This window comes from Mustela erminea, chromosome 6, assembly GCF_009829155.1.
Source record: "Mustela erminea isolate mMusErm1 chromosome 6, mMusErm1.Pri, whole genome shotgun sequence".
NCBI lineage: Eukaryota > Metazoa > Chordata > Mammalia > Carnivora > Mustelidae > Mustela > Mustela erminea.
Genome location: NC_045619.1, coordinates 45824592 through 45850464, shown reverse-complemented (window position 1 = coordinate 45850464; position 25873 = coordinate 45824592). Strand labels below are relative to the sequence as shown.

The following is a 25873-nucleotide window of genomic DNA, read 5'->3' as shown; positions in this document are numbered from 1 at the left end:
TAGTGACTGCACAATTAGAAGCCAAAGCATTAGCATGGAGGGTACTGTTTTGAATTAAAATGCTCAATTCTTGAAGGTGAGAGTAAGTTTACTCTGTCAGAGCAAAGAAATGCTCAGAAATCTCCCTCTAATTCAATGTATGAAATCCCTAAATAAGTGTTTCTCAAATATATTTGAGGGTTCAAGCTCAGGAATCTGTATTTTATTTAATTAATAAACTGACATTTAAAGTAGGGTCAATGCCCAACATAGGGCTTAAACTCTTATCTCTGAGGATCAAGAGTCACACACTCTACCAACTGAGCCAGCCAGGTGCCCCCAGGTATCTGTATTTTAAATGGGCATCCCAGGAGACTCTGATGCATAATAATACTCGAGCGTGACTGATCTACATGAAAACAAGTCATAGTAACCAAAATATAAATAGTTAGCTGCTATCTCCATGAACACTGCATAAACCTTTTAAGTAACACTCCTTTGCTATATAAAACATGATCATTGCTTATAATGCATGTGCCAAGGACAGATAGTGTGTGCTTAGTGAATGCAGATGAACTCTACTTGAATTACATGCCCCTTATAACCTGCAGTTTTCTTTTCTTTTTTTTTAAAAATTTTTTAATTTTTATAAACATATAATATATTTTTACCCCCAGGGGTACAGGTCTGTGAATCGCCCGTAACCTGCAGTTTTCTAAAGTGACCAGATATTTATACTCTTACATGAACAGCTGTATATTGCTCAACAACTCTGAAACTGAAGCAGTATGTATCAATGAGAAAAGGCTAAAGAACAGACAAATCTTATCAAGTTTAAGAATAATTTTATATGAGGAGCTATATACTAGTAGGCTGAGACCAAAAATAATTTTATTTTTTCTTACCTCAGTGCAAGTCCAGAATTAGTTGGCATAATTGAGCAAAACCGTTCCAAGGTTTTGGAATGCTGAGTCTTTGGAACACAGCTCAAATAAAAGAAAATAACCTGTAAAGGTTGGGGTGGGGGGGGAAATGAATGCAACAAAATGTGAAATCCAATTACCTATGTGTTTTAATGAGAAAACCAAAATGGTCTTTAAGACATGAATGTATAAATTATAACAATGTATGATGCTGTGAGTTACAGTTCCTACCATTAATTATATTAGTGACTTTCCAAATATGAATTAGGTAATATGATCTAGTGATGACAGCCATGGACTGAGAACACTGGCAAGAAGCCAGGAGTCCGGGTTTACATTCCTGAGTCTACCTTTACTTGCTGTATAGCTGGGCAAGTCATAAGACTAATAATACCTGCCACATCTTGCTCATGGAATGCCCGTGTGTAAATGACTTAATGTCCATAATGTGGTTTGAGATCCTGGGATAAAGAATGGCATAGAAGTACAAAGCATAATTGGTTATCCCAAATGCAACAAAACCATCCCACCAAAAAAGAAAATAAAACACATTTATGTTTTAGTCTACATGGAGCTTTAATTGGAGCTCTTAGCCTGCACCGCACTGAATGAAAAGTGTCTCTGAAAATAAACAAAACCAAACCTGTGCTTCCCTTCCTGTAAGAAAATAACCTTATAAATACATTAGTCATATTCTACTATTAAACATCTAAACTGTGTAATTTCAGTGTATAGCTAATATTCACCTGAAAAAACAGTAACCAAAAGAAGTAGCTACACTGTACATTATGGAATTTTTCATTGAGTAAAATTTCCAACTAATCAAGAAAAACATTACTGATACTATAATTACTTCTTTTGATCTTTCTTCTTTAATATGTCTTAAACCTTAACATCTCTTCAATTCTACTTAACGTTAAATGTTCTTAAATACAATAATCAATATGCACATTTTATCTTAACTTAAAGGGTTCTGTTCCTAGATTTAAGTCCTAAGTAGGAAACACAGTCAAGAATAACATTAGATGCTACAAAAGTGGTCCTAAGAAAAGCTCTCTTGATATAAAAAATAGTTTTGCTGTCATTTTTGAAGTCCCTTTCTTTTGCAAATATCAAAAGAAAAAAATTTTAAGTTCTTACCCTATTATGAAATTCATAGTTGGACCAGTAATCAGCACTGCTAAAAGGAATGGGGTATCGGGCAGGGACTGTAACCAAACATCTATTCACTAAATCAGTAAAAAATTTGAATTCTTGGACTTTGTTTCTGGATCCAGCAGCTCTATTATTGGCAAAGACAAGATAACTGCCAAAAGAAAAATATTGTAATTTAGAATAATTAAGGCAGTGTTTTTCTCCGAAAGCTGATCACCCCTTTCCCCACCATATCCCTTTATTCCCAAATCCCATTCTTATTAAGAGGAACTAAACTTACTCCATCCAAATCTTCTGCACTATATCAGATCTCATGGCCACCCCTAATGCTGCCTCATATGCCTCCACTGTCTCTTTAATACTTGATTGAAGAGGATGACAAAGGCTGTTTAAAAAATGAAGGAAAACATTGTATGTCTACAGCTCAATTCAATTAGGTAAAAGAATGACAAAGTATTATTTTAAACATTACAGGTATTACTACAATGGAATCCTTCTTTTGAGGTTTCTTCTTTAATAATGTATAAACCTTAGCATCCCTTCAATTTTGCTTCAATGACTTTAAGATCAAATTAGTTTTAATATAGTGTAACTCAGTAATAAATAATAAATACAAGTCTAATATGCAGTATTTCTCTCCACAGCATATAATGTCTCACCAGTAAATCAGCCACAAATAAGGAACTTGGTAGTTGAACATCTCATCATCAAAATTCCCTTTACATAAACGGGCTGGAATGTCAAGTGGTCCTGGTATATTTAAAAGATACCTGAAAACAAAACAAAACAAGAAACCCCCTCTGTTTGAAATTATGTCTATGCACACATGGATTACTAATACTTAAGAAAAACAAAAACAAAACAAAACAAAAACACCTCTGCTTCAACTTAAATGTTTTTTTAAATATTTTGAGTCTTGAGACTGTGTTCACATGTATACCATACTGCTTTGGTCACATCTCTAGCATCACACAATCTATTATTTTATACCTACATAAGTAACTCCTTTTCAAAAATGAATTTATTCTATCCCCCAAATTAAACAAACCCCATAATCATCTAATTAAATCTAATTAAAAACAGAGAACACCAAATGGGATTACCATGTCTCTAAAACTTCCCCACAACATCTATACTTTCTCACCAAAAAAAAAAAAAAAAAAAAAAAATGTTCTTTAAGAGCTTGATGAAACTTGACATCTGAAAACAATCTTTCTCAAATACATACATACACATACATACCATGATAGTTTTCATTTTAGATATGATATCGAAGTATATTCTGTAACATACTGGTCCACAGGCACTTGTCAGAAGAGGTCCATGATCAAGTAAGATTGAGAAATACTGAAAATTACAGCCCTCTCTTAAAAAGCCACAGCAGGATATTTAATAGGATATTAAAGGCTCTATGAAGTCAATCAGTAAAGAAATCTATTTGACTCTTACTAATTAAGATTTCTCCCTAATGTATCTGATTTTGTGTGTACAGCATTTACTAACATCTGCAGGAACCATGAGCTAATCACTTAACTTCTAAAGATACTAGATTTGTCACCTGCAAAATGATGTAAGAGATGACTTCAAATCTAATCAATGAAGGACTCCATCCCTAGGCTAACTTCAGTAAAATGAAAAAAATCCCAAAGTTAACTTCTGTAGCTATCTACTAAAATTCGAAATGACTTGAGATGCATGAAAATTACCTTATCTAGTTTTTCTTTTTTTTAAAGATATATTTATTTATTTGACAGAGAGAGAATGCAAGGTGGCAAGGAGGAACCGTAGAGGGAGGGAGAGAAGCAGACTCTACCCTACATGTAGAGCTTATCACAGGACTCCGTCTCACAACCCAGAGTCAGACGGTCTAACCACTGACACACCCATACACCTCTCCTCCTCTCTGTCCTTAAAGTAAATGTTACACGGGAAATGACAGAATCCAATTCAAGGTTCTAAGCATCTTGCTTTACAGTTTCTACTTATGAAGTTGAAAAAAAATTTTTTTTTAACCCTAGTAAGAGCACTGACCAGCACCATTAATAAACTTTGGCTGTATTTATAAATTTTTTTAAAAAATATGTATCAGTAAGAAATATGACAATGCTAAAAACTCTCTCACCTATCGCCATTCTCATTTTCCAATAACTGACTCAAAAAATATTTCCTAAATTAACAGAAAAAGCACACTCTGTATGAATAAGGTCTTCAGTATTGTCTAAATAAACTAAGCACAAGAGACTCTATTTTTGTCAGCTCTTAGTACACTGTGAATTATGACTATTCCCATGAAAATCTGCATAAAGCAGTGACTTAGTAAACAATGAGAAGATTATATGGAAGCACCCCATTTCCAAATTCTGACTGACAGTTATTTAGTCTGCTTCATTAAGCTGACATCCAGAAGATCTGAAGATCTTTGATTAGCTACCACAGTAGACACTGGCAGCATCTTTTAAGCTAAACCAATTATCTCCATGCCCAAGGGATGATCAGAACCAGCAAAGTCTGTAAAAAGGTCAGCTTTGGATCTGTCCTGTGCCTAAGTTTGGGACATTAAAACACTCTAATTTAAACATGGACAAAGTCAGCATGGGGAAACTAAACAATCTCTAAGTTTCTTATAGAACAGTTTTAATTCTTCTCCATTAATCTGTATTTTAAATTGTTCTTTTGTAATTAACTTTAAGGTATTAACCAAGATGTTAGAGAGCAGAAAGAATTTCAGAAACAGTACTAAAATCACTATGTCAATAAACTGGTTATCATTAAGGACAGACATAAAGACTCAAGTCTAGGAAAAAACAGTGACTCCAACTTTTGCCGAATCTAAACTAAAACTGGAATGTTCGTAAAATATTCTAGGGTAGATGGATTACCAAATTAACAAAATGTGAATTACTTCTGTTTTTATGTAATACTGCTACACTGTGGGGTAGGCTGAGTGAGCACCTAAATTAAGAAAACTATTTCTAAATATTAGACTTGCATATATAAAACCAAAATGTTATCTGTACTATTTTCTACAGTAAAAATTTTTGGGAGATATTCAGCCTAGGCCATTCTTTTTTTTTTTTTTCTTTAATTTTAAAAAAAAGATTTTATTTACTTATTTGAGAGAGAATCAACCACCAAGAAAGAGCATCAGCAGGGGGAGGAACAGAGGGAGAGGCAGAATGCCCACAGAGCAGGGAAACTTAGGGAACCTGAGGCGGGGCTCAATCCCCTCCAGGGTCATGACTTGAGCCACAGTCACCCAGGTGCCCCAGGGCCTTCCTTCTCCTAGTTCTTCCTAACATAAAAAAGTAAAGTATGTAATGATAAAGTATTTTCCTTTTGATGCTGTTTTACCTGGAATCAGCAGACTATGCCTATTTTTATAAATAAGGTTTGTGGGGTTTTTTTTTGTTTTGTTTTGAATAAATAAGGTTTTATTAGAATACAGCCATGCTCATTCATTTATATGTTGTCTCTGGCTACTTTCTTCCTGAAACAGCATAGGTGATGGTCAGTGATAGACCATATGGCTTGCAAGCCTGAAAGATTTACTATCTGGCCCTTAAGTGAAAAAGTTTGCTGATGCCTACAGGAAGATGGGAAGAAGGAAAGAGAACCCTCCCCCCCCACCCCCAAATAATTCTTTACGACTTTCTGTGGCCTCTTATTGTTGTTCTCTGGTTAGAGTAAGAACTCACAACCAAACAAAGGCAGTAAACACAGAGCTTTACATAAGTTACTGAGAAAATGATGCCCAGAAAAGACTGCTTGAAAACTTCTCACTCTGTATTTCAGAGGCTAGAGTGGTTCTCTTCAGACTTAAAAAAGGTAAAACGTGTATTATTTACATCACTTTGAGGTCAACAATCAAATTAAAATTCATTTTTTTCAAAACTTACTTGAGATTGTCTCAGATAATTCATTGCTATAGTATTAAGTGCTAAAATTAACAATAACAAATGAATTAAAAGCAGAATGAGTCACCATGATGTTAATACAAGCCTTCTTCCTTTGTCAGTGCCTTTAATCCAAAGAATGCAAAGCATATTACATCTTTTCTCTGTTTTTATTCAGTTCTACTGCCCTCATAACAGTTCTATAAGAGTTTTCAAGTATTTTTTTTACGTTAGTCTAAAATGTAATCCTCCCACAAAAAAAAAAAAAAAAAAAGAAATCTATAATCTTTCCACTAAACTATACTGTCCCTTTCTTCTATAAAATCAAGAGTTCAGGGGTGCCTGGGTGGCTCAGTCATTGGGCGTCTGCCCTCAGCTCAGGTCATGATCCCAGGGTCTTAGGATCGAGCCCCACATCAAGCTCCCTCTTGGCAGGAAGCCTGCTTCTCCCTCTCCCACTCCCCCTGCTGTGTTCCCTTTCTCGCTGTGTCTTTCTCTGTCAAATAAATAAACAAAATCTTTAAAAAAAAAAGTCAAGAGTTCAACAAACTTACCGAAACAGATCCAAGTTACTATACTTCTCAAACCCAGGTTTAAAGAAGGATGCAATAAATTTCCGCAAAAATGGAAGAAGATTATCTCCTTGATTCTATTTCAAAAAGAGAAATGAAGGATACACATTAATGTGACTTACAATGTTTAAATTAAATCTTTCAAGGGAGGAAAAAGCCCTTAACTGCCCCCTACTGATTAAATTAAGTTTCTCTAATAGATGGGGGTAGAGATAACTTCTATATTCTGATCTCCAATTAAATCCAATCAACCATTAAACAGTTTAACACCCAATATGCCACATCTAACAACTGTCTAATAAGCTTCTATTACATGTTTAGCGCTGGTGCTAGGTTTGTTGGGGGCTCTCAATCTGATTAAGACATGGTCCTAGCCCTCACAAAGTCGTTATTACAGTATATAAAGCAGCTACAAATAAAACTACGAAGCCACAGAATAAGTACAATGGTAGAACTATGCACAGAGTATTTCTAGCAAAGACAGAAGGAATACCTAACACAGTCTCCAAAGGGAAAAAGACTAGGAAAAGCTTCCTAGAGAGGCTGATGTCTGAAACATCGTGAAGAATGAATAAGAAAATGTGAAACACAAAAAAAATATTTAAGAATTATGAGGCTTTTTACCTGTAAGATGAAGAATTTGCACATATGATAAAAAACCTCTGCATTCTGAGGATTTCTTTCAAATGCAGTAAGCCACACTGCCCTGGCTTTATCATGCTGATTTGTTTGCAAATATAAAGCAACAAGGGCTTCCAACAATTGGCAGTTCATGGGACAGGTTTCCAATAAACATTTACAAAGCTCCACTGCAGCCTCGTACCTTAGTAAGAAAAAAGCAGGTCTAAACACATGAGTAAAAATCATTTTTAACACAAGGTTAACTGCTTGCCGATTAAGTTTTACCTCTCTAGAAGCTGGTGCAGAGCAATCATGTTTGTGTAAAGTGGAACGCAGACCTCTACTCTCTCCTCAACAGTAAGGCTCTCATCTGTGCAAGCTTTCACGGCATCTATCGAAAAACATCACAATAACAAAAATCAAACATAAAACGAATTATGTGACTATGTTATTTCAATTCTAAGAGACCAATGAAATATGGTGGCCTACCCTTTCCTTTTGCCTGACTATCATCTTACTACCTTTATTGAACTCTATCTTTACTGAACTTACTTATTACCCGAAGGAGGTATTTTCAGGTATCTCCAAACTCCCTAAAATTCATCTCTTACCTTCACATTCCCAGTAATAAAACCATGCTATGTAAGCTCTCGCATGGATCAACATTTTCACTTAAAAAGTGTCTCTGCATTTACCTAAATGCCTTAAAAATGATCTCAAAAAAGAAAATCAATGATTTCTCTTCATCTTTCTTTCATCCAATTCAAGAGGCCCTGCTTTCTGTTCTACAGCCATTTAAATGTCTCCCCTTAAACTAGATCTTTCAATACTCCTTCAAAACACTCTTTTCCGGGCACCTGGGTGGCTCAGTGGGTTAAGCCGCTGCCTTCGGCTCAGGTCATGATCTTGGGGTCCTGCGATCGAGTCCCGCATCGGGCTCTCTGCTCAGCCGGAAGCCTGCTTCCCTCTCTCTCTCTGCCTGCCTCTCTGTCTACCTGTGACCTCTCTCTCTCTCTCTCTGTCAAATAAATAAATAAATAAATAATCTTTTAAAAAAAAAAAAAAAAAAAAAAACACTCTTTTCCCCTTGTAAAATCCCCACTCTGCATCTCAGAAAGTGGGCCACTGTTTCACCAAACAACTGCCACCATGTTCTCCTTGCTCAGTGGTATCAAGATTGCCCAGATTTAGAGTTTAAAAGTGAATGTCATTCTGAAACTGCACTTCTGACGTTCACTTATAAAAATCATCTAAATAAACTTAAAGGCCCAGCTCTCCATTTATTTGACTAGCATTTGATAATGTTCTTCTTCTTCATGTCCTCTTGGTCTCATTCATTGACTCCTCTCTTTCAACTTCTTACTGCTATATTCTTAAATGCCTGTTACACCTCAGAGAAAATATCTCACTGCTTCAACTATGGAATGATTTCTTGCAAAAGCATATTAAAAACTGTAAAGCATTTTTTAATACAATAACTCCCTATGTTAGTAATTTTCAAATCATTTCTCTATCCATAATCACCCACTTAAGGTCCAAGGTCTACTTATCTCCTCTGCAAACAAGCATTTCCACTTGGATGACCAATTACCACAAATACTACTCCTACTACCAAAATCAATCTTCCCAAATTTACTTGTGTTCTATCCATACACTTTCTTTCTCCAAGTCTCAAAACCCTGAAATCATCTTTGACTATTTCTTCTCTTCTTCCCTGACATTTAATCAGTCCCCACATCTCTATGTGATAAACTCCAAATAGCTCCAATAAATAGTCCCTCTTTCCTGGTTACTTTTTTTGTGCTTCACTTTTGGCCATCAGCTTCTGGCTGTTTTCATACCTTTGCGATCATTCCTCTTCCGCACATTCTCCCTTTCTTCAAGAACCACCATCAACAAGTCTACCACACTTACAAAGTTCTTGAAAATCTGGTATCATTCTACTTAACAAGCTTAATTCCTACTATTCTCCAGCATAAACTCTGACTTTGGTAAGAACTCTCCCTTCTCCTAATCTCCCTTCAAGTCCACTATACCAATTTCTATGTTGCTTTTTGTTTACTTAGCTCCTCTACCAGGAATATCCTTCTTTTCCTTCCTTTCTTCACTGGTTTATTCAATACGTATTTACTAAGCACTTAGTATGCTGCCAGACATTATAGGTCCTTGGGACATACAGATGTAAGTAAGACAAGGATTCCATCTTTAAGCAAGCCATATATGTCACATTAGAGTCAAGCTTCAAAGTCCAGCTCCAAGTCCTAATTCTTCTATGAAGAATTCCTTCATCATGCCAACCTACAATAACCTCTTTCCTTTGAATTTATGACCTGTACAATATAATTCTATAAATAACAGATCTTTGCTTCTTCTGTAAGCACAGAATTTAGACTATATACCAATACAGTTACATGATCTCATAATTTAATAATTATATCAAATGTATAGATTTTATCTTCTGAATAGGCTATATACTTCCTACAAAGAGAAAATAGGCTTTACACCTTCCTGTTTTCTAGTTATTAGAAAAGATAAGATATAGGGACGCCTGGGTGGCTCAGTTGGTTAGGCAGCTGCCTTCGGCTCAGGTCATGATCCCAGCGTCCTGGGATGGAGTCCCACATCAGGCTCCTTGCTCCGCAGGGAGCCTGCTTCTCCCTCTGACTCTGCCTCCCACTCTGTCTGCCTGTGCTCGCTCTCTCTCTCTATCTGACAAAAAAAAAAAAAAAAAAGATATAATCTTTTAATGTTCAGCTTGATACACTGCTTTAAAAAAACTACCTCATTCTCTAATTTAATCAACTCATTAAACCTATATAGAATCTCTATTACCTACATATTTAGCAAGTATCTTTTACCATAATCAGAAAAATTATGTAATGTAGCACAGTTCCTGGCTTTCATATATGCCAAATGTCTAATAACTTATATGGCTCAATTCCTAATCATCATCTTTTTTGATCCTTAATCTTCCAAGCACTTACATAATAATGTGTCAAACTACAACTTGCAATATATACATACAGATCTGTTTCATTTAATTATGAAGACTCACAGTAAGGGATAAGCTGATGTTCTAAATAACTTATAAACATCTACACTTACCTTCAAAAACTGCTAACAACATGTCAGGATTAGTCTTGACATCTTGAACTGCTTGCCATGGCATTACGAATGATTCTGTGTTAACGATTCTTGAAGGATTGGCATTAGATGGATCATAAAATTTTGAAGGGAGAACGTTGAATTCAATAAGATGTACGTAGGCCAGCCATGCCAAACATCGATCACTTGTTTTAAGGTATTCAGCTACTATTCCACTATTAGCTGATTTCAAAGCATTCTAGGTAAAATGAAAAAATAATCTGTCTTTTTAAAAATAATGACTCCTATTTCTCCTAAGATTCAAATGTGAAGGCAAAGAAGAATACAAACTTCCTACTTCTTTGGAGTGCTTCTTAAATACCTAAGTCAAAATAGTGACAGTCAACAATTTTTTTAATTAAAAAAAACTCGACATGTCAATACCAGATTTTTACTGTGCTAAGATTTATAATAAAATTTGTGAAAAAAATTCAACTTATTTGTACATTTTTTAAGTGTCTTGACATTCAAAATCTAGTAAGATAAAAAGAAAAGAGTGAAACGAACAAACCAAAAAAGGCCCCGATACCCTCAGAGGAAATTTTCAGTATAGATTAATTATTTTCCCATATGTCTAAATATTGAAGTTTATTCTGGTGGGTACTTTTCATATGTTATTTTCATTTAAACCTCATGAACACTCTTAAAAACGCATTATGTCCACTAAGCAAATGAAAAACTGTCATAAACTGACCCAACTTACTAGTAAATGGCAAAACAAGGATTCAAATCTGAAGTCTGGGTTCTTATTAAACAATGCTAACCTATAGTGTTTTAGACCTCTACAAAGCTCTTAAAGTATAACTAAACGCCGTAACAAATGTTTACCTGTAAAACTGCAAGTGCACTCTGGCATCTTCCAGTAAATATGTGGAGCTGAACTCTAAACAAGAGGGCCTCTAAGAGCTGAAAGGACAGAATATCTGATGCTTCCCGCTTGGCTGCTCCCATCAGAAACTCCACCATTCTTTCACATACGTAATCCTTTTCTTCAAAGGTGCTTTCTAGGTGGAGAAACTGCCCAAAGAGGTTTCATATAATTATATTTCATAAAAATAAACTATAAAGCTACAGATTTTCCATATTTCATTAAATGTTTTATTAAATCTTCAATTTCTGCAAGAAGGATAATTATAAATATGTATAAACCCATCTTCCTGGGGCATCTGTCTGGTGCCTCAGTCCGTAGAGCATGAGACTCTTGATTTTGGGGTCATGAGTTCAAACCCCATGCTGGGCACAGAGCTCCACTTAACACAACACACATCTTCCAGTACTATAACCCGTATTTCCCTTTCTACAAGTTGGAAAATAGACTCCACTGAAACTAATACAGATGTATTCTTAGAATAACCCTCAAGCAATTTCATCTCTCCTTTCCTTGAATCATCAAATAAATGGCAGTAAGACCACGACAGATTTTCTAAAGTTCAGGTTTATGATCACATACAATTTATATTGCTTAGATGTACGAACATATACAAATTATATATGTGGCAAAACAAAAGAGCCTAAAAAATTAAGAGGTCCTTTATAGACCAAACAACTTTGAGGAAAAACATTATACCCTATAAAATCTTACGAGGATCACTGGCATTAACTACAGCACAAGGCTCCAGGTAAAAAATCAAGCACCTTTCACTTCCATACCTGAGTTAGGAGAGTAAGAGAGTGGCAAGTTCATTCAGTAAGGAATACCATGTTATCCAAATCTATCGGTTCTGAATTTCAGTTAGCAAGTAAATGATGGATCTGACAGTAACAGATTAGCTAAATCTTACGGTTGTTGAGTTTGGCTGGCAAAAATTCAGATATTAATGAATACTTGTTTTACAAGTATAATTTTATGTTTAAGCATGGGTAGGAAACACCCCATTATCTCAGAAAATAAAGAAGAAACGATTTTTTTCACCAAATCTTTGTATCTTGGCAACTTCAATATTAGTATGGATTATAGATTATTTTCATAAGTAATGAGAACAGATAATAAAAACAAAATGTTTCTCAACATTCATGAAAATGTTATATAAAATAAGAAACTTTAAAAAAAAAATTCTTTTCATGTGCTTTACAAGAAACAATTCACTTAACTTTCGCCCAAACTTTAAAACTGCCTCTGAGTAGTAAGTATAGAATGTTTTAAAATGTTCTAAAGTTAACAAGAAAAATTACTTCACTAAATATTTTCTTCTTGTTTATTCTGAATTTAATCCTGACCCAGGAGTGGTTTTGAGGTTATGCGACAATGAAAAATTCTTGTATCTATGTACAGATTAAGCATATGACTTAAGTTACATATCAATACTTAAGAGATGATCCAAAGAATTATAAACACACACATACACACACACAGAACTATGTTATCTTTTCTACTCACAGTCCAAAAACTCTGATAATCGGGAGCATATTCAACAGCTGTTTCACACATTTCCTGCACCTCTTCCTTGGTTCCTCTTTTTGAAAATAATCTGAGGTAATGGCACCAAATCTCTGGATTGTCTTTGTTGTTTTCCAAAGCTCGAGCCAGAACATTTAAAGCAGAATCCAAGGACTCTGAACAAAGCCTATATGTATAAAAGAAGAAACAAGAACATTTTTTTTTAATGTTTTAAAATACTCTTAAATCAGGCTGATATTATGTAATGAGTCCATTTTAAAGTTCTGTTTCTATTGGAACCTACTGAGGAGCTAGAATCACCTATGACAAAAATAGATTAGGATTTTAAAATCACATCAGTCCATAAAGGGTTCTAATTTCCCACAGACCTAACAATTCCTTTTTAAGTTGATATTCAGTGAGCATTTACCAGATAAAAACACAATGTTATAAAACCCTAGATTATCAACTTCAAATGCACTTTATGTCCATGTTCAGCAATACCTTTTATGAGTTACACTTGTCTGGGAATGGGAAAAGTTAAACAATTCCCCCTCAAGGCCAGCTACTTCCAGCACAAAATATCAAAGCTTTCAATGTAACAGTTTTTTCAACGGTCAAAAGCTTGCTATCTCTTGAAGAAGATAATTGTTTCTCATGATCCTATTCATAAAATAATACAGTTCTTTTGGCCTTCACTCAGTAAGTGAGTCAGAAAAGAAAACAGTGTAACTTATCCCACATGGAAATGACACACAAGGCAAGTTAAACGAGCACCATACTCAGGTATGTGTGATATATTAGCATTCTGTATGCTGCCTTACTGAAGAAGCTTTTATACCAAGTTTTCAGACAGACATTCAGAAGGCCTTTTTTCAAAGATTAAATTATAATTTTAAATCATAGTAATAAAAGGTTATTCCTAGTAATAAAAGATTATTCCTGCTAATACTATCAAAAAGTAGGAGTCAGAAAATGCAATAGGTTAGTGAGAAAAATTACTATTTACCTTATTTGAAGGCATATAATACCACCCACAGAAAAAAAGTCAATTCATCAGAATTTAATGTTCCTATACAAGCTTTAAATCTCTAAATAAAAAAACTAACATATTATTTAAGTTGTTCTATTGTGATTTTATCATAATTTTAAGAGACTATCACTACTGGGGCACTTGCGTGGCACAGCCAGTTGAGTAGCTGACTCTTGGTTTCAGCTCAGGTCATGAGCTTGGTGTCATGAGATCAAGTCTTGTGTAGGGCTCTGTGCTTAGCTCGGAGTCTGCTTAGGACTCTCTCTCCCTCTCCCTCTGCTCCTTCCTCAGGTGTGCTTGCACACATGTGTCCTCTCTCTCTCCAAGAATAAATAAATCTTAAAAAAAAAAAAATGCTACTAACAAAACCTGCCTTTTAAAAAGAAAAACCAATAATCAATCTTTATACCATCAGAATTTACTGTTTTAACTAATCCTACTTTGAAATAAGAACCTACTAGAGTTAAAAACTGGGGATAATTTATTACTCACACACTGAACCATGCAAACCAGTCAAGATTTAGAGTTTTTCTACTAGCTTTTAAACAATAAAGTGCTACTGGCTTTGTCAAAAACAAAGACTTCATTGATACCATGATGGAAACGTGATTACCATACATGAAACAAACTTCAAACATAAAAATATAATTGTGCAACAGATGACACAAAGTTTAGAAGTAGACTTACCCCTCATTTTGATTCAAGTACTTGTATGCAAGCTTGAGCCAAAGTTGTACATGAGAAGGATTTTCAAGCACGCTTGCTTCTAAATTAGCAATGTCATCAGTCTCATTTGTAAAGTATCTAACATCGTCTGGAGTGACAACCGTATCTAAAGCTGGAACATTTATTCGGTTCTCTGGCTGGAAGGCTGGAAGGGAAAGTATCATTAGCTTTATACTTTCTCTTATCCACAGACAAAGGAAAAAAATAACTGGCTTCATCTTTAAAATAATCTAAAAATCTAAAGAATCAAAATAAACACATCAGCTCATAGTTTTAAAGTAGACTGTAATATAATTTACAAACGGACACTTCTACACCAGGATAACAAAAACTACACCAGGATAACAAATATAAATCAGGATTCTGCTAGGCAAACCAGAAATATGGTCTCCCTACTTCGAAGGTAAGTGGCTTCACCTAATAATTCACATTCACTAAACAGTAAAATAAACAAAATTATCATTTATGAAGATAATTTATTCCACTATACTTAAAGAAAAAGTACTATATTACTGTAAAAAAGCTCATGGGATCATGTATCTATTAGATATCAAATCCACAAATAGTGAACAAATTTTGCAAACTTTAATAAGTAACACAAATTTACAATAATATAAGATGTGCTTGACAATACAGAACTCATTCATATTCACTTTGTTCATTATTTATTCATTCTGTGATCCCACTGCATGTTAGAAAGCACAGACTCAAAAACAAAATAAAATACTACACCTGCCCTCAAGGACACAGGCCAGGCAATGGGCAATCCTGCACAATGAGGAACAGCATTAAATGCCAAATGGCGTCACTGTTCTAAGAAAAAAAAAAAAAAAGAAAACAAAACAGAACAAAAAACAAAACAAAACAAAACAAAAAGCCCAAGCTAGCAGATACACCAAAAAATTAGTACTGTGTTAGACAAAGATAGAACACCACAATGTAATGATTCAAGGCCTTAAATTACTTCTTACCATACTTAATTGGTCCTGTAGACTGTTCCTCATCACTACTGAAGCTATTCTCTGAAACAGGTTTCCTCCAAAACTTTGGCTTCCACTTTCTTTTATCTTTGTAGGTTGTAAATGGAGGTGCTAAAGTAGATAGGAGAAGATTATTACCTGATATAACTAGATTTTATACCTTAAAAGGGTACCCAAACAATACTCAAAACAAGCTAAAATTATTGTCAGTCAGAAATGACATACAGATGTATTTTCTGCCCTACAGAAAAAGATGGTTATTCTATTCTTTGAGCATGTTACATACATATATACACATGTGTATTTATTTTGGAAAACATAACATCAGAAAATTTGCTATCATAAAGAAACTACACGGTCCTTGTGTGTGTCTGTGTGTGCGTGTATGCGCGCGCGCCAGAGAGAGAGACTCACTATGGCCTTTACTCTCGTTGATATTGCTAACAAGGAGAACAGCCATCTGGTCCATTGACATTCGATCTTTATTTACTCCAAAAAGTTTCTCAACATATTTTTCTGAAATTAGAAGAATATTATCTTTATTTATAAAAAGCATAAAAAACATGGATTACAGAGACAAAGCCAATTAAAAAATATAAAGAGAAGAGTAATTTAAAAATTAAAATAAAGTATATGTTACCAGTCAAAAACATATATGCCTCCTAAAAGGCAAGGCTTCCATTACCTTAACTACTATGGCAAATCTTACCACATCATACATCCAAGCTGGGCTCAAAAAAAAAAGTATTTACTGAAACAAACCAAACAAGTGAAAATTAAAGTCCCAAATTGAGAAGGACTACATAGATTCAGTGACTTCATGATCACTCTGGGTTGTGGTTAACACTAAATTTAATAAAAACCAATTTCTTTACTTCTAAAATACCTGCAGTTTAAGGCTGAATATTTGGTAACAAATCTAAAAAAAAACCTTATCAGTATTTACTTACAATGCCATAAAAATCTATGCTTTTTATAATATCAAGGTGTATAAAGTCTTTTTTATTTCTTTGTAGAATTTGAAACCACAATTTCCAATCCTTCTCTATTTATTAAAACAATAATGAATAAAAATAGGGCTCTACTTAAAAAGCATTAATAAAATTGTTACTTAATAATAATAGTTATTAAAATAAGAAAATAGTTTAATTAAATATTAATATTAATATTAAAAATAATAGTTAACAAGTATGTTACTATATTCCTCTAAATAAACTGAACTATTAAGATGAGTTCTGTCCAAAGAACTTCACACAGCAATGGAATATCTTCTATCCGCACTATCCTACTGGTAAGCACTTAACCATTAATGAGCTATTGAGCTCAAAAGCAGCTATCAAGCACCTAAAATGTGGCTACAGCAACTAAGGAAGAAATTTTAATTAATTTATATTTGAAAAGCAAGATATGGCTAGTGACTACTGTATTACAGCAAATCTGGATAAAATGCCATAGGTGAATGTATTGAATTATTATTACAACTCCTTAAAGACTCAACAACTGAACAAATCTAATTGCCTACATTTAAATTTTCTCTTGGAGAACAGTAAGACTCTTTCAATACCTGCTGCAGCAGCAATTTCGTCATCAGTGCTTGTCTCCGAACAACCAATCAGAGATAGATTATATGACAAAATGTCCTGGAATAGCTGTTTTCGGCTAAGTGTATAGTCTTGTGTATGCTGCCTAAAACAAAACGACAACACACAAAAGATCATCGTGTAATATGAAACCAAACTGTCTTTTAAATTATAAAATATTCACAAATAAAAGCTACTCACCACTGACAATCATCATCATTACATGTTCCTGTTAAATCAAAACGGCAGAAACACTGATCCGGTTCAATCATATTACTGTATGATACTGAGCTTAAGGGAAGTTTTTCCTTGGTTCGATAGTATGGACTAAATCTACGGAGAAGAAAGGTAGACAAGGACATTATGCTTGACAAACATTCCCTAGAAAATTGGGAAATTTTTCGTTTTTCTTAATTAAAATTTCTAAGCTTTCGGTTTACTATTTATCTAACAATATCAAAATGAACTCTAAATAACCAGAATATCAATGACAGGGACAACTTTTTTATATCTAGAACACAGAATATCCAAAACAGAAAACAACAACAAAAAACCCTGTATTTCAAAAGCTCAGTTGGTTAAGTGTTTGACTCTTGGTTTCAGCTCAGGTCATGATCTCAGGGTTGTGGGACTGAGCCCTGCTGCAGGCTCCCTCTGCTCGAGATTCTCACCCTCTCTCTTGGCCCCTCCCTGTGCTTGTGCTCTCTCGTGTTCTCTTTCTCTGTCTCACTCCCTAATAAAATCCTTAAAAATAATGTTTTGTATCACATAATAAAATGGTATATAACACTGGGTTTTTTTTGTTTTTTGTTTTTGTTTTTTTTTAAATGATGTTTTTACATTTTTAGGGATATTGGTGTCACTCTGTTGTTTTTTTTTTTTTTTTAAGATTTTATTTATTCATTTGAGAGAGAGACAGTGAGAGAGAGTATGAGCGAGAAGGTCAGAGAGAGAAGCAGACTCCCCGTGGAGCTGGGAGCCCGATGCAGGACTCGATCCCGGGACTCCAGGATCATGACCTGAGCCGAAGGCAGTCGTCCAACCAACTGAGCCACCCACCCATGGGGTCCCATGCTTTTTTGTTTTTTGTTTTAAGATTTTATTTATTTGACAGAGAGAGAGAAAGAGTAAGCATACAAGCAGGGGAGCAGCTGCAGGCAGAGGGAGAGAAAGAAGCAGGCTCTCCACTGAGCAGGGAGCCCAATGTGGGGCTGGATCCCAGGACCCTGAGAATCACAACCTGAGCTAAAAGCAGACGCTCAAAACACTGAGCCACTCAGGTGCCCCAACACTGGTATTTCTTGCACGTTACCAGCCAACAAAAAAACTAAGGGAAAAGCCTATAGTACCTGATATGTGCTTTACAATTTTATGATTAAATCCCACCCACTTATAGTCTCACAATTTCCTTCTGGAAGTAGAAGTCTTTTTAAAAAGACAACCTCAATAAAGTTACCATCTTTATCAATCAATTCAACCATATCAACCATAAAATCAATTTTATGGAAGCTGGCCAAAGCATTACTTAGAATAATGGTAAAATTATTTTTAACTTAAAAATTCTTATTTGACTCTAATTATTTTTCCTAAAATCCCTACCAGAGATAATTCAGAGCTCTCCACAATTCCCCCAATAACCAGAAATTAGAACTTGGTAAGAATAAACCTAGTATGAGCTAAACCTTACTTCCTGATAAGGTTCAAATCTGACAATAAGACAATTTCATTTTCCCTAAAAGGACAATTCATTTTTCAGTCACCATGACGCCAATTATTTTTTTCATTATCATGAACTAGCCAAGGTTATACTGTCATTAAGATCAAGGAGCAGTCCTGAAATTCAAGCTTGTCGAGTCTTTCTTTCATACCTGTAGGACTTAAAAACTAGAAGAGGACTATGGTAGGGTCTAAAAGGACACGGCTTCACTTCTGTTGTTTTACTCTGTGCTGTCACAAAATCCACATCCACAGAAATCTCCTGCAAAAGAAATCAGTAATTGCATAAAGCAAAGACAGCTAGGGTAAATCCTAGACTTTATAAAACGTATGAAATGTTCAGTTACCTGACCATGCAAAGTCTTTTCCGTAATGCCTGTAGTGGTCTTTAAAATCAACTGTTTTAAGCTATCAGCTTTTGAATATAATTTTTGTAATTCACCGATTTTTAACCCTAGAAAAAGTTCTGGTTTTTCTACTGTATTCTTAGTAGGTTTGTTGATGCATTCTTTGTTAGGCGTATCAGTGTGCTTAAGGTTAGGTTTAGTAAAAGAATTTGACTCTAAAAATGATCTTCTTCGTTCCCTGTTTGAACCTGACAAAATCTCATCATCAACATCATTTTCCTCAGTGTCCAGACTTAATTTATCTTGAGTCAAATCGTGAAGTGACGGTTGAGGTAAAGAAAATTCAGGTTCCTCTTCCACAACTGGAACAATATTTAGTTGTTCCTTTGCTTTAAGGGCCCGGGCTTCTTTTAGTTTCTGAATTTTCAGGGCATATTCATATTCTAGCTTTTGTAATCGTCTTTTTTCCATAGCAATCAGTTCTGCTGAATGTTTTCTGGGACTTGATATTGGAGAATTGTCCAGTCTCATCATTTTGTTTGGCTGGAGAAAAAAATGATATACATATTTTACATCACTATGATTTCATAAGAATTTTTTGGTTAAGATAAATGTGTTACCCCTACAATACAGTGCCAATATTAAAAAACTAAATCATTGACAAGAATATAATAGTTTGACAAAACTCCCCAATAGTTATGCCAGTTAATCTATAATCTATGAAAAACAAAAGACAAAGACAAAACAAGAACTATAAAATAAAGCTTCCAAAAATGTGGACATCATTTAAAAACAAAGCTTTAGCCTGTGTGAATATGCAGGAAAAAACCCGAGTTATTTTATACATCTCTTACCCTTGGAAGTATCATGAAAACTTTTTCCTTTGCAAAAATAAAATATTCCTACAAACAACTTACTCCAAGGCGATCCTGTTCCAGTTTACGTTTTCCTATTTCTTTACTAGCCACTGCCTTTGCCCGCGCAAGCTCTTCCCCATACTTTAGAGTCAAAGCTTTCTTAATGGTAACACGTTGCTGAACTTTGTGAATCTGAAAATACAGGATATTTCTGGAAATGTAAATGTAAACCTTAGGAGAGAGGAAATACCTTCTTAAACACAGAGCAGCTTTAGGGTATGCACCTGAAAATAAAAATATGCCAATATTATGTCACAATGGAAAACAGTACAAAGGTTATACATTTTGAGGTCTTTGGTTTAAGGTTTTGTTTTAAAAAAAATCTGGACCATAAAAATGTAGAGTAAACATGAGACTACAATATCTTAACGTAAAAAAAAACAAAAAAACCAATATCTTAATGTAAAAAAAGAACATTACTTGTTCCTGAAGCTTCTTTAAAAACATTCTGTTGACACTGAGAATTTTCTCTGTTGCCTGAAGCTGTTCTGTAAGTTTTGTAATCTTTGTTTCAGCATTTCGAACAGATTCTTTCTTCTTAGCTTCTTGCTGTACGAGATTCTTTAAAACAGATTCATCTTTCATCAAGAGAATCCTAATTGAGAAATAACAAAACTCTTATTAATGTCTTTCTAAACTAGTAGGCTAACATCATCAGAATAAAAAATTTACAAAGCAATAGCTTGTTTTACAAAATATACTGACAGGGCACCTGGGTGGAACAGTAGGTTAGGCATCCAACTCTTGGTTTCTCCTGAGGTCATAATCTCTGGGTGGTAAGATAGGAGGCCCACGATGGACTCTGCTCAGCAAGAAGTCTGTTTAAGACTCTCTTCCTCTCCCTCTGCCCCTACTCACTGCATGTGTACATACATTCTCTCAGATAATCTTAAAAACATATATACTGATATTAAAAGAATGGCTATTTTCATATGCACTAATCACACAGATATTCAAATAAACATTATTCCATTTTATGAAAACAACGAGGAGTCTGATCTTTTTCTTAAAAAAAAAAAAATCATTTAAGTCTGAGTAATGTGAATTACAGTTGAAAAACCACTACTAGATATGACTGAATCTGACCATACAAGACTCCTAAAAGATGAGGACTTCGGACAGAAAACTGCGATGTTTAACATCATTTATAATGCTCTTAATATACACACAAATAAACATCTGATTAACATAATCAAGCACACTTCAAATCTCTAACTCTTTTTATCTAAAGCAAGGCAAGCAAGGGGAAAAGGAAGTCTAAATTTTTAAACAATATACAGATGTAAAGTTTGGAAATGAGAATAAAAACAGGACAAAAAGTAAATTTATAGATACAGATTCTCATTTTCTCAACTACTAAATATTATAGTTAAAAAAATGATGGCTCTTTCCCTGAAGATATATTTCAACAATCACAACAGCTGATATCTAGAAGGAATCATAAAGACAGAGAATATGTGATGGAATGGGGAACAGAAAGACAAAGAATTTTTGAAAACCTTTTCACTTTTTTTTAAACTTTTTTTTTTTTTTTAAAGATTTTATTTATTTGACAGAGAGGGAGACAGAGATCACAAGTAGGCAGAGAGGCAGGGAGAGAGCGAGAGAGAGGGAAGCAGGCTCCCTGCCAAGCAGAGAGCCCCATGTGAGGCTCGATCCCAGGATCCTGGGATCATGACCTGAGCCAAAGGCAGAGGCTTAACCCACTGAGCCACCCAGGCGCCCCTACCTTATTTCACCTTTTATTGAACCTACTAAATAAATGGAACTTAAGTGAATTTACTTTAATCTCCTTTAAAACACACACAATATCATTTCATACTGATAACACTGGAGATTTACAGTCACCACAGCATTTCATTTATAAAGCACATTTTTCAGATCTTCAGTATCAGTAATGTCTTAGCATCACTGTGTATCATAGTTTGGCTAGCAGCAGGTTTTCTTAGTGCATAAAATAATGACATACTTTAGATGTATAAAATGCTGAAAACATTAATAAAGACTATTTTTAAATGTATTTTATTTTGTTCAGAATACTTAATCTCCAATGTCTTGTAATGAAATGAAAAACAGAACATATTTCTGTTTACTTATAAAAAATTTCCAGTCACTAAGTCCTTGAGCTATCTACGGTGCCTTACCAAAACATTTCAAATTACATTGTTTTTCATGATTTAAAAAAATAAAGAGTACCAAGATGGTTATAAATTTCTACCTTTTTCCATTAACTGTGGGTAGATGAACTTTTGAAGCTTATTTTAAAAATCATTAAATTATTTATACATTGCTAATTCATCACTGTGATCAACTTTTACAATCAAACTTTGAAGTTTAAGAACAAGTCAGTTAGTTAGTAACAACAGAATAAGGAACGTCTTACTTGAACAGAAACTCCCCACCTTACATATGTAAACCTATAGAGGGACTAGCAGAAAACTCACAAGTATTGATGTTAACACTTTGTTCTTCACCAACTAATGATTTCAAGGTGGGTGGAGTGAAAAAGATGTATAGCCATAATCAAATATAATCATTTCTATCAAATATATGCTAATGGTCCTTATCACAAGAAAAAAATCTTTAACTATATATGGGGACAGATGTTACTATACTGTGGTGATCATTTCATACAGTACATAAATACCGTATCATTATGTTGTACACCTGAAACTAATATAATAATATATGTCAATTATACCTCAACAGAATAAATAACTTCCCCAAATATGTGAATGAATTCTAGGATTCATTATGTTCATCTTGTGAGGTTCTATTTTTTTTTTTTTTTAAGATTTTATTTATTTGATAGAGATCACAAGTAGGCAAAAAGGAAGGCAGAGAAAGAGGAGGGAAAGGAGGTGGAGCAGAGAGCCAGACGTGGGGCTCGATCCCAGAACCCTGGGATCATGACCTGAGCTGAAGACAGAGGCTTTTAACCCACTGAGCCACCCAGGTGCCCCGAGGTTGTATGTTTTCAAAGTTCTGAAACACCACTCAAAACACAGTGATTTCACAAAACGTGTTAAGTTTAGGATTGTAACTTAATATTCACACATTCATAACACCATATTTGACGATGTGTATTATTGAACAGACTGGGTAATGACTCTCTCCAACAAAGCAGCCCACCTTTAATAACAACAATACAGTTCCAATGAAGGTATTTCAAAAAGATGTCAAAGTTTTAAAGAAAATTCCAAAACAAAGAGTTTCATACATGTTTTTAGCAATGAATAAGCCATGTGTATATCTGAAGGGAAACAAATCTCCTTTGAAGTCTTGAAATTTTCATTTAAATATTAATACTATTACTTTATATAAACATACAATTCAATAAAATGATAGTCTTCTATGGTTTTACCAAGTATGAAAGAATCTGTAATCATATAGTATACTTTTTATGACATACAGCCACAAAAATACATCATTCTAATACAGGAACATTTAAATATATACCAATATTTAATCAGATAAAGAGGCTCACCTATGTTTTTTAAGTTTTGCTTCTGCATCTGTAACCTGCTTAGTAACCATTGCTATTCTGCCAATCCCATCAATTTCCACATCAGAGTTTCCTGGGGATGATGAACTTGTCTTCAGCTGATCTGATTTAATCAAACGCTGTTTCTCTCTACTAAAATAACCAATAAAGGTAGATTAATTATACCAAGAAATAAATTAAAATTATTTATCTTCAAAGCTCTATTCTATTTCATAAAATAAAAATATTAATCATATTGACTAATAATGATGACCAATATGCATGACCAAGCTGGCATTCAAAGTTGAAAGTCTGCGTAGCCTGAGTAGAGTTGTCAAATCACTATGTTGTACACCTAAAACTAGTGCAACATTATGTGTCAACTACACTTTAATTTAAAAAAAGAATACTGCTGATTCTACTAAGTATTTTTTCAGCTTTACTGAGGTATAACTGACAAAATGATATATTTAAAGTGTAAAAATGACTTAGTGTAGTTCTCTTTTATAACAGCTTTCATCTCTTCTCTAAGCTGTTTATATCTCAGTGCACCACTGTATTCAAGTCTATAAATGATTATCTGGCTCCCCCTTCTGTGAGTTATAAAAACATTAAGTCTGGATCTTGGATAAAACTAGCACCACTCATCTCCCAATGTCAATAAACTGTATAAAGACTAAGTTAAGTACTGAAATAGCACATACCTTTAAAGCTAATTACAAAAAAATGTTACTCACTTGGCAATCTCTTCCTTTAACAATCTATATTCAATCTTCTTTTCTTCAGGCAAAGCTTCAGGTGTTCGCATGGGATCATTTTCTTTTTCAGATTTTGGAGGTACTTTCGGTTTTGAAGCTTGCTAGAAAATAGTTAAAGTCAACCAGATCAACAGCTTCCAAAAAAACCACTGAGATTTATACTTCACAATACAACCCGGTGCACATTTATGTAGTTAGAAATAACTGAATAACTTCATAATTATTTTCTATTTCTTTTCTTAAAACAATGCAGCCTGTTAGCAACAACTTAACTGTATGATCCACTACATTTACAGTTTTAAAATAATCGAACTAAATCATATAGTAAAAATAGGGGTAAAAGTTATATTTAGATTTTATGTTTAATAAAAACTGTTTTCTGGTAATGTGATACAATTTTCAAAGCAATACATTTCTTTAGTACAGAGGACAATTATCCACTCAATTTTTACTAGTTTGAAAAAGGGACTAGTCACTTGGAAAAAAAAAAAACAAACGGATTTTTGATAGTTAAATCTAATTAAATTTGCATATTCTTCACTCTGTAAAGTCCTAAATAACACAAATACTTAAAATATTTCCACAATTCAATATATTAAAAATCTAGACCTCTAAGGTCTAATTTTTGGGGGAGGAAAAGAAACCTTTAATGACTATCAATAAATCACCTTTTAATCTTTCATTATTGCACTGACCTCAGCAGTTCGTCTTGCTTCTTTAATCATGGACTCCAATCCACCAAAAACACTATTTGTTGACTTGGAAGCCTCTCCATCAGACTCACTGTCATCTGAATCATTCAGTGTTACAACTACTGACTTATGCTTTGGAAGCTGCAAAAATAATATATTTGTTTCTTCTGATGACAAAAGTAACTATTTTTTCTTGGTTCTACCCCCAACTAGATGTGTTGCATTGGACAAGTCATTTAATCTCTTGAATTTCAATTCCTAAAAATAATGGACTCCAAGTAGAGACAGTCTATGGTTTCTTATGGTTATGCTGAATATCTAACTTTGTCATAGTTCACCAATACAAGTTATTTACCCACCACATAAAATACTCTATATTTTCTGTATTTCTAGAAATTCCTATGATCACCTTTCCATTAAGTTTTATTTTCCCCAACTTTATTTTTTTTCTTTAATTACTCTGGGGCAGGGGAGGGAGGGCAGAGGGAGACAGAGAAAGAATCTTAAGCAGGCGCTCTACCCCACAACCTTGAGATTACAACTTGAGCTGAAACTAAGAGTCGGATGCCTAACCAACTAGCCATCCAGGCACCCTATTTTCTCCAACTTTCTATAAAGAACCATAATGCCACCTACCAACCAAACAAAAAATTAATAATTCTATATAGTTACTGACAAAACTTTTTTGGGGCTTTTGTGGTTATATAGAGAGGGTAAGTGGCCCAAACTGGTTTACCTAACTGAGGCAAGATTTCAACTTGGCTTTGGCTCCAATTATTTTATTTCAAAACCATTGAAAAACGAGGTAAAAAGAAACTGTCATTTCAATTTCTTTAATGGACATCAGTAAACATCGTAAATAAATCCTGCCATTACAATATAATCAATAATTGAAAAAAATACTAGCAAACATAAACAAAGGTGAAAGAAATAAAAACTAAAAGTAACTCTAGACTAAAGAAAATCTGAATGGATT

The 25873-nt window shown here is 34.2% G+C and overlaps 1 protein-coding gene across 1 annotated transcript in view; it reads right to left on the bottom strand.

Annotated features, from left to right (window-relative positions):
- The window catches only part of ZFC3H1 (zinc finger C3H1-type containing), a 53640-nt gene that overhangs the window by 3312 nt on the left and 24455 nt on the right, over positions 1–25873 (bottom strand). Inside the window, exons 10-31 of the mRNA XM_032347026.1 lie at positions 24901–25038; positions 24185–24306; positions 23451–23600; positions 20384–20558; positions 19964–20095; positions 19047–19589; positions 18852–18961; positions 17185–17316; positions 16968–17089; positions 15818–15919; positions 15395–15514; positions 14385–14568; positions 12665–12851; positions 11116–11304; positions 10249–10486; positions 7429–7534; positions 7147–7345; positions 6505–6599; positions 2717–2827; positions 2338–2442; positions 2043–2208; positions 885–985 (exon numbers count right to left, since the gene is read on the bottom strand). Of these exons, the coding sequence (XP_032202917.1) occupies positions 885–985; positions 2043–2208; positions 2338–2442; positions 2717–2827; positions 6505–6599; positions 7147–7345; positions 7429–7534; positions 10249–10486; positions 11116–11304; positions 12665–12851; positions 14385–14568; positions 15395–15514; positions 15818–15919; positions 16968–17089; positions 17185–17316; positions 18852–18961; positions 19047–19589; positions 19964–20095; positions 20384–20558; positions 23451–23600; positions 24185–24306; positions 24901–25038 (3527 nt within the window). The remainder of the gene's footprint in view (positions 1–884; positions 986–2042; positions 2209–2337; positions 2443–2716; positions 2828–6504; positions 6600–7146; positions 7346–7428; positions 7535–10248; positions 10487–11115; positions 11305–12664; positions 12852–14384; positions 14569–15394; positions 15515–15817; positions 15920–16967; positions 17090–17184; positions 17317–18851; positions 18962–19046; positions 19590–19963; positions 20096–20383; positions 20559–23450; positions 23601–24184; positions 24307–24900; positions 25039–25873) is intronic.